The sequence below is a fragment of the Pelodiscus sinensis genome, chromosome 17 (assembly GCF_052426305.1).
Source record: "Pelodiscus sinensis isolate ZL-2025 chromosome 17, ASM5242630v1, whole genome shotgun sequence".
NCBI lineage: Eukaryota > Metazoa > Chordata > Testudines > Trionychidae > Pelodiscus > Pelodiscus sinensis.
Window position 1 is genome coordinate 29,591,824 of NC_143068.1, and position 8,994 is coordinate 29,600,817.

The 8,994-nt window shown below is 47.5% G+C and overlaps 1 protein-coding gene across 1 annotated transcript in view; it reads right to left on the reverse strand.

Annotated features, from left to right (window-relative positions):
- The window catches only part of CHRNA4 (cholinergic receptor nicotinic alpha 4 subunit), a 50,059-nt gene extending 41,278 nt beyond the window's left edge, over positions 1 to 8,781 (reverse strand). The window contains exons 1-2 of the mRNA XM_075901039.2: positions 8,313 to 8,781; positions 6,283 to 6,434 (exon numbers count right to left, since the gene is read on the reverse strand). Of these exons, the coding sequence (XP_075757154.1) occupies positions 6,283 to 6,434; positions 8,313 to 8,373 (213 nt within the window). The 5' untranslated portion in view covers positions 8,374 to 8,781. The remainder of the gene's footprint in view (positions 1 to 6,282; positions 6,435 to 8,312) is intronic.
- Between the last annotated feature and the right edge of the window lie 213 nt (positions 8,782 to 8,994).

An 8,994-nucleotide genomic window follows, 5' to 3' on the forward strand; every position in this document is an offset into this window, starting at 1 on the left:
CCCTGTTTTTTTGGGGGGGTGGGGGGGGTGTTTGGTGTTTTTGTTTCAACCATCTGGCAACCCTACTGGTAACCTTAGATAGGCAGATCCTGTACTAAGCACGAATGGAGTGCAAAATTACAAAATCTAAATATGGATAAATAAATGAAATGCAATGAAAGACATACAAATTGCTCGGCTATTACTAATACAATTTAATTGAACTGTTAAGTGTTCGTTCGTTTGCTTGCATGCTAATTATAGCTGCTGTGTAAATAACCAAAGAAAAGTGCTTTGGATTTAGTTCAGTTCTCATAGTTTCAGGTGCTGCAGCAAAACTAAGGACTTTTGTATATGTGTGGTGCTCTCATTGGCTTGGCGTCATCAATCTCGCATGTCAGCATTTCTTTAAGCAAAAGCAGCTCACTATTAGCCTCAGACTCACTCAAGTTCAAACCCATTTTGAATGTTAAAAGCCAGGAAATTCGTAGCTGGGCAATGCCTCATCCGTACTCTCCCCCAGCACCACAAATGCACCTAGGCAGTGCAGCTGCTTGCAAACATCAAACACTAATCAGAGATGCCCCAAAGTGCCTGGATCACTGAAGCTATGTCTAGACTACAGAGTTTTGTCGGAAAAACAGCCATTTTTCCGACAAAACTTGAGTTATGTCTACACTGCAAGCATGTTCTTTCGACAGTAAATCAAAAGAACAGAGGGCTTTTTGCGCAATTGGCAATCCACATTCTACTAGGAAGAAGCCCTTTGGAGAAAGAGCTCTTTTGCAAAACGGTGTGTGTGGATGGGGAAGAGGGAGTTTTTTCAGAAGAAGAGGGAAGAGGAAAAAGCACAGGTGCCCTGGCGGCCATTCTGTCCATAGCAATCACTGCTTACATGCGAGAGAGCATCCAGGCAGTGTGGATGCTCTCTTTCGAAAAAGCGCATTACTTTTTCGATGCGCTTTTGCAGTGCGGATGCTCCCTTGCGCAAGAAGGTTTTTCAGAAGATCTTTTCTGAAAAAAGCTTCTTGCACAAGAAGCCTGTAGTCTAGATGTAGCGAGAGGGGGGAGGTTTGCAGTAGAGGAAAATCCTGCACTATTGCAGGAGAATGTCCTAGGTGTGTAAAAAGGTCCCGTCTAGCTCTAAGGCCTCTCCAGTTTCCCTGTGGTTCAAAATACGCAGAAGGTGCTAAGTGAAGTGAAAATTCTTCCAGGCAACCTCTGTTGCTCCCTCCATATTTGGAGGCAGATCCAAGGGTGAGGTGTAAAAGGCAAGTGCCATGGTCTCTCCTAAGTGCAGAGGCTGGGGCATGCGTGTGCATGTTGAGTGCAAGCCCTATGGATACGAGGCTACAGCAGCATGCCATTTTACACCCAAGCAGCCCCTCCCATTGCTGCTCCACAGCCGCTAGTGGCACCCAGGTGATGTGCATCCTCCCATCAAGTTCATGGGGCATGGGCTTCCCCAAATTGCTCTTCCCACAGTGCCCCAATGGGATTCACGTGAGTGGGGGAGGGGATCAGGTTGTGTTTGCTACTCCTTTCTCTTTCTCGGGCTTTCTGCTGTATGGCCCTCATGCCTAGAGCTAGTCAAAGCCCAGCATTTATCCTAGTTTTTTTTTTAAATGTGAGGTGGGCTTTTTTTTAAATTTTCCGCAAAGGACTTTTTCAGTTTATCAATGAAATACCAAAAAATTGAAAAGTTTTACAAATTATTATTATTTTCCCTTTTCCCCCACGGTGTCTCCAGGAAAAGGAGGGGAGTCAATGGAAAGAATGGGAGCAAAATATTGGGGGGAGGATTTCCTCTCCCTCTTCCAGGTTTAGTTTTTCCATCCAAAGGCTAGAAACTCTTGGGGGGGAAAAAAGCATTTCTGCAAAATAAATACATAAATAAAAGTAACCCCTGTTTTTATAATGAATGAACAAAAATTCCTGCAGAAATGTCACCCAGCTCTGTTAGCTTCTTGTGGGAGGTCGCTGGTGCCTCCCTCATGGAGGCTGCCTTGAAGAGTCACTGAATTGGTGCATTCCTGGTCACCTGGCTCCTTCTTCCTCTCTGTCTGTCTTAGTATTTTACCTTGCCTTCAATAGCCCTTGGGTTTGAGCACATGGAGTCAACAGCAATAATGACATCCCATGGACACCATGGCTGTGTCTACACTGGGCCACTTATTCCGGAAAATCAGCCGCTTTTCCGGAATAAGCTGCGAGCTGTCTACACTGGCCCTTGAATTTCCGGAAAAGCAATGATGCTCTACTGTACAAAATCAGCCGCTATTCCGGAAAAACTATTCTGCTCCCGCTCGGGCATAAGTCCTTATTCCGGAACACTGTTCCGGAAAAGGGCCAGTGTAGACAGCCCAGTAGTCTTATCCGGAAAAAAGCCCCGATCGTGAAAATGGCGATCGGGGCTCTTTTCCGGAAAAGCGCGTCTACATTGGCCACAGACGCTTTTCCAGAAAAAGGGCTTTTTCGGAAAAGCAGCCTGCCAATGTAGATGCTCCTTTTCCGGAAAAACTGAAAACGGAATAGTATTCCGTTTTAAGCATTTCAGGAAATTCATGCCAGTGTAGACACAGCCCATGCGTTTCAAGAGAAGAACTAATCAAGAGGAAGGTTGGTAGGTCGATTGGTTGGCTGGTTTGGCTGGGAGTAGGTTAGGACGTGGAGTGGAAAAAAGGGTCAGGGTCATTCTGATAGTGGAAAGGCCTTTTCTTCCCCAATCACCACGAGCCCCGTGCTGATCCCCCGGTGGAAAGGAAACTTTTGCTACTTTTTTGCCTGTGTAACCTATAACCTAGTGAACTTTCCATGCCTGGGGACCACGTACTCTGATAACACAAGCTGGCTTACTCCATGGGTCAGTCTGGTCCTATGGGTTCCTCTGCAATGGAGAAAGGTAGACTGGCTAGTTCCTGACTCCTCCTCTCCATGAGTCAACGCCCCCTAGGCATGCACACCTTTCAACACAGTTGGAGCAGAGGGGTTATAGCAGTAACAATGTTGAGGGTGGAATTTAACTGCATAGTCTCTTTTCTCAAGGGGAATATGTTGTACTCCATGATCCCCAAGAGGGAGGGGCATAGAAGGTAAATATGTTGTAGCTAGTCTGTTCTTGACCCCATGCCTCAGTCTCATAGTCCAGTACCAAACTGTCCACAACAGGGTGAAGACAGTGGATTCGATGTTGCGTTTTCTGGATTTTCTTACTATGAATCAGAATTTGAATATCCCTCCTGTGTTTCTTTTTCTTTTTCATGACTCTCTGCCTTTGAGATGCATGTAGAGGAGAAGCAAGTTGTATTGAAAATGGGAAGGCTGCGCTTCTAACAGCATGTCTGATCATCGTGCTAAGTTTTCTAAAGGAATGCTGCTACGGTAAAAAGAGGAACTGTTAAACGGACCCTAAGCTGGACTGGAAACATGATACAAGGAATTCTCTCAGGGAAAGGTCTATCCAGAAACCTGCAGAACCTTATTGAAGGTTATGGGGAATAACAAACTAAACATCAGATGCTTCACAGCCCTGCCTATTGACTGCAGTTTTAAACACCAGAATATGACTTTTACAGGGTATTGTCTTAGGTAAGAAAGGAAAAGCATGTCAAAGCACTAGTATTGATCTCACCATCCAAGATTGGGCAGTTGCATTATAGAAAGTCTCTCTTATGCCACCTCAACTGTTGATGTACCATCTTCAGTCTTCGCATTTATTCAGAGGACCATAAATATCATCAATGACAGATTTGGGATTCCCAGGCTTTTCATTCTATGGCTATGTATGTCAACATTGCGCATTCTTGCACAAGAAGATATGCAAATGAGGCGTGGCGATGAATATCACCACACCTCATTTGCATACCTAATGAGCCACCATTTTTGCACAAGGGGCTTTTGCACATGAAGGAGCCATCTACACAGCTCCTTCTTGCGCAAAAAAACCCTCTTGCACAAGAGCCGTTCTGCCGCTTTTTTTCAGGAAGAATGGCTCTTGCGCAAGAGGGGGTTATTGTGCAAGAAGGAGCTGTGTAGACGGCTCCTTCTTGTGCAAAAAGCGGCTGCTCATTAATTATGCAAATGAGGCATGACGGTATTCACCATGCCTCATTTGCATATTTCTTGCACAAAACCAGCGCGATGTAGACATAGCCTATGTGTGTACAGCACCCTGCACATTGGGGCCCTAGTCCTAAACTAAGGCTCTTCACTGATACCACAATAATAAAATAACAATCAATGCCACACTATGTTCTTGAAGTAATTTGAGCAAAGGCTTATATATAACAAGATACACAACCCCTCACATACAAGTGCCATTCGTTCCTCAAATGCCTGTATTAGATCGTATATCAGATATCCACATATAACATGGCTATAAATGTGATACATTGTGGAACCATGGGCCTCTATCACTAATCGACAATCCTCTCTCCTATACTCTGTAGTCTACCTGGGACTACTTCTAACATCCCACACATGAATGCAGCTTTAAAGAACCACCCTACTTTTAAACCCATCCACAATAAAACCATTTTCTAATCTCCCCCCCCCCCCCCGGTAGAATTTATTCCTCAAAATTATAATGGCATGAGGTCCACTCTGGACAGTTTCAACAAGGGTCAAGTTTAAGACCTGGCATCTCATGACCTGCCTACCACTGGAAAAGGGACTTTCTGTTCTTCCCAATAGAACTGAGCACTTTCTGCTACCACTGAAAGAACCACAATGGTCACAATCACATTATGGGTGGAAAAACTATTGCAGGGGTTTTCAAGAGTTCTGTAAATTGTATTGGCTGGAATTCTTATCGGAGTCGCATATGGCTGACCCTGGGATATGGGTAGCCTAGCTTTTCAAAGGGAGGAAGATGAATGTTAGCATCAAGTTTTCTGTCTCTCTAATCCACTCCAAAAACAGTATTTCAATTACATAGGTGGCATACAGAGTACCGGCTGGTGTGGTAGGGTATAAAAGGTTAATAGGTTAATAAGCACTCATCTGGCATGACCTGCAAACTTCATTTATGACTTTGCCGTTTGTACATAATAACAATTGCATGCCAATAAATCTTGTGTACTACACTACAGCTTCGTGCATGACCTTTCTTCTCTCTGTGACATACATAAGAACACAATGCACGTATAGATTTCTATTAAATAAATAATTCAGACAGTTTCCAAAAATGTAATGTCATCTGTTTAAACAGGTGTGCAGTAGGATGTGAAAGTGTAATTGTGTATGGTTAATCAATGAGCCTGGGCTCATCGGTTAACATTCACAGTTACACGCAGGCTCCTGGTACTTGCAGGGAGCCAGCTCCCCCCGAACTCTTGTGCTGCTGCCTCTGTATCAGAGGAAACAGCATGTGTGGGGAGACTGGCAGGAGCCAGCTGCTGCCCTGCATGTAACCATGTAACTGATGAATTTTTCATCACGATTACACGGTTACTTAAATGCATTTTAACATCCCTAGTGTGCACATGCACAGACACACACACTGGCATGCAAAACTAGTTATCTGAGTTCCATGTGCAGACTGGTTCTTGTGCATACAATCATTCTAGAAGAGTAAAATGATAATTTGTGTGGGTATATGATAATGCACCTGTTTTCTTCTTTGAAAACTGAGTTCCAATTGCCATAAAGCATATCCCTTAAATACCATGCCAAGGCGTGTGCCTGACTCATAACAAAAATCAATCCATTTTATATGGCATCTATATTTCACATATGTTGATTCCCTTCAAGAAAACATGTAGGAACATTTTCTCTCCACCACTGTGCCTCAAAGTAGCCAAAGGGTCTTCCATGTGAAGAAAGAACGTTGAGATCCTTGGACAAGATAAGTAATAGATGTGTGAACTATTATTTATGAGGATTATATATCATGAATACTAATTACAGATCAAATTTCAAAGACATTGCTTGTTTCTTATTAAACCAAAATTCATTCCCTCAAAACTCCACTTGAACCTAATAGATGTATGCAGTTTATATCATGGTCATTCCCTTGGTTTCAGAAAGAGCATCACATTTTTTACAATCATAAATAAATAATACATACTATTTACAAGACTACCAGACTGTGCATGCCTTGCTAAGCAGTTAGCTGCACCAGTCGTCTCACTGGTTTCAATAGAACTGTTCAGCTGGGTAACAGTTCCCCAGCATCAATAAAACTCTCATGTTCTGATTGTGAAATAAGACAATAGACACACACACTGGCTTGCCTCTGGAATCACCTCTCAGCCAGGACTTCCAGAATTTGCCCTGCTTCTAGGCACAGTCAGTTTCACTTACAACATCAATGAGCTGCGCGATGGACAATCCGAAATGGACGAGGACCACGTCCGAAATGTTGGCTACCGGCCGGGACCACTTGTTATAGCCAGAGAAGAGTTTCCTCAGGAGTCTCTCCTCTGCGTGAGCTCGGGTTTCCACATGGCTGCACACTGCAGGGAAAAGGCAAGACATGAAGACCCCAGCAGAGACATTTGATGGGGGGGAGGGCTTCATCTTTCTCTCTCCCTGAATATGCTTCAGCCCTTCTGTCTGTTGACGACTATGATGCAAGTCTTATTTAGATGCACAGCACCTAGACACTAACTAAGGGTACGTCTAGACTACCGCGTTTTGTCGACGGAAGTTTTGTCGACAGATACTGTCGACAAAACTTCCGTCGACAATTTGCGTCCAGACACATGGAGTTCTGTCGACAAAGCAAGCCACTTTGTCGACAGAACTCCGTAGTCTGGACGCAGTGTTACAGGCAATAACACCTTCTGTCGACAGAGTTCTGTCAACAGAAAGTGTTATGCCTCGTAAAATGAGGTATACCAGCGTCGACAAAACCGCGGAGTTCTGTCGACGTTATGTCGACAGAACTCCGCAGTAGTGTAGACGCTGGTATTGTTTTGTCGACAAAAGTCCACTTTTGTCGACAAAACTAGGTAGTCTAGACACACCCAGCGCTGGGGAACCTTTGTTGGGTTAGGGGCTGCAGACCCACAGAAAAATCAGTCAGGGAGTGCACACAAGTGAGAAGCAAAATCAAAAACAAAAAACAAAACCCTCACTGACTTGGACTGAGGAGCAGAAAGACCCTTTCTACATTCCTCTTGCACACAGTAGCTTTCCCAGGAATTGAAATTGGGGGGGGGTGTTCGAATTTACAAGTGGGGGTGAGGGCTGATGAGGGGTGAGACCATGAGGGTGAAGGGGGGCCGTATGGCACCATAGTTCACAAAACTGGGGAGAGGGTTGTTAGGGAAATTCAGGGGGAGTATACACTGAATATGTATGGGGTGGTGTAGGGAAATCCCTACAAGTTGCACACCAAGGGAGGGGGGGCAGACTTGTAGATTTTGTGTGCTCCAGCCCCCAGGGGTGCAGCAGGGGTTGGAGGAGGGGGAACCCCTGAGTCCAAGGGGCAAGATCCAGACAAGCCATGGGCTGCATCGGGCGGGGGCAGTAGGTTTCCCACCCCTGCACTAAGATGATGGGCAAATTAGAAATGCAGCCAGGTAGAGGAGGGACGCATACAGGTGGGCATGACATGGCAGTGACATACCAGTGACACCCCCCTGGGGCTGGCCTGCACCTTTCGGCATATACCCCGACATGGCTGGTTAGCAAGGCTCTTGGGGGGAGGAGAGGATGGTTGTTAAAAAGCCATTTGAACTAGGCTGCCGGGGCCATTCTCCAGTTCAATTGTCGCCGCTGCTTTGGAACAGCTGGGAGAACAGTGGCAGCCTGGAGGAAGGGCCACTGGCTCGGGACGGGGCAAAGGGAGGTTTTCGGGGGGGGAGGGCAGGGTCAGGACATCAGATCAGGGCTGGGAGAGAGAGGGCAAGTCTAGAGATGAACCCCATCACCCCTCCGCTGAGCACAGCGAGTGGGGGGGGGATCCCTCTTGGCTCCATGGTGCCTCTGGGGAGACAGGCTCCGGGGCGCTCGCCCTGCCCGGCTCACTCGGGGGGTTCACAATCGATGCCCCGCAGGGGGCCCGGAAAAGCCTCCGCTCTGCGCGGAATGTGCCCCAAGGGGAGGGAGGCAGGGGGAGGAACTGGGGGGCACACGGGGGGTAGGTGGGGGGGCAGCCCACAACCAGGGAGAACAGGGCCAGTGGGGGTTAACCCTTTGCCAGCCTCGCAGCAGAAAGGACCCACAAAGCCAAGCCAGCGAGTGTGTGTGTGTGTGGGGGGGGTGGATCTGATGGAAAGGAGCAAGGAGGGATGGGGGGGGGTCCTTGCTGCCATGGGGCAATCTCCAGCCGGAGCTAGGATGGGGGATGGTGGAATGGACCCCGGGAAAGCGGCTCTGAAACTTACCCGGGAGGAAGTTCGCGCAGAGGAAGAGCAGGAGGTTTTCCCGAGACACCAGAAAGCCCATCGCGGAGCAAGTGCCTAGACTGCAAAGTCTCCCTTCGCAGCAACTTTCCTGCTCCGCGTCTCCGGCTGCTCCAGCGTCATTCCCTCCAGCTGCCCTCCCACCGCTTTCTCGGAGGGGCGGGCGGTCTGTTTGCTCCCTTCCACTCGCCGTGTCCAGCTCGCCCTGCGGGGCGTGTGTCTCTCTCCTCGCCGGGGCTCAAGGTGCGGCTGCCAGCTCTGTTTTGAAACCCACGGCCGCCTTAGATCCCCCCCTCTCCCCGTTTTCTAGAGGCCAGGGGCTGCTTTGCCTGCTTAATGTGCTGCTTGGTTCTCCCAGCAGGGCTACTGCCGTTTCTTGGCCCAGATTGGTCGCTGCTGATGGTCCATGGAAGCCAGTGAAAGCCCTTGGCAAAAGAGAGGGAGGTAGTACGGGATGTTTGCATATGAAATCCACTTGGACCTGCCCACCTCCTGCCTAAAGACGGGGGAGGAGAGAATCCCTGTACTCCAGCAAACAGGCGGCAGGAAAGGAAGACTTGGAGGATGTCAAAGGGGGGTGATTCTCAGAGGTCAGGGCTCCAGGCAGGGAGGAAATTTGGTTTAAGGAAATCTTTGGCGCCTAAGCCCTAATACAGATCTGAAT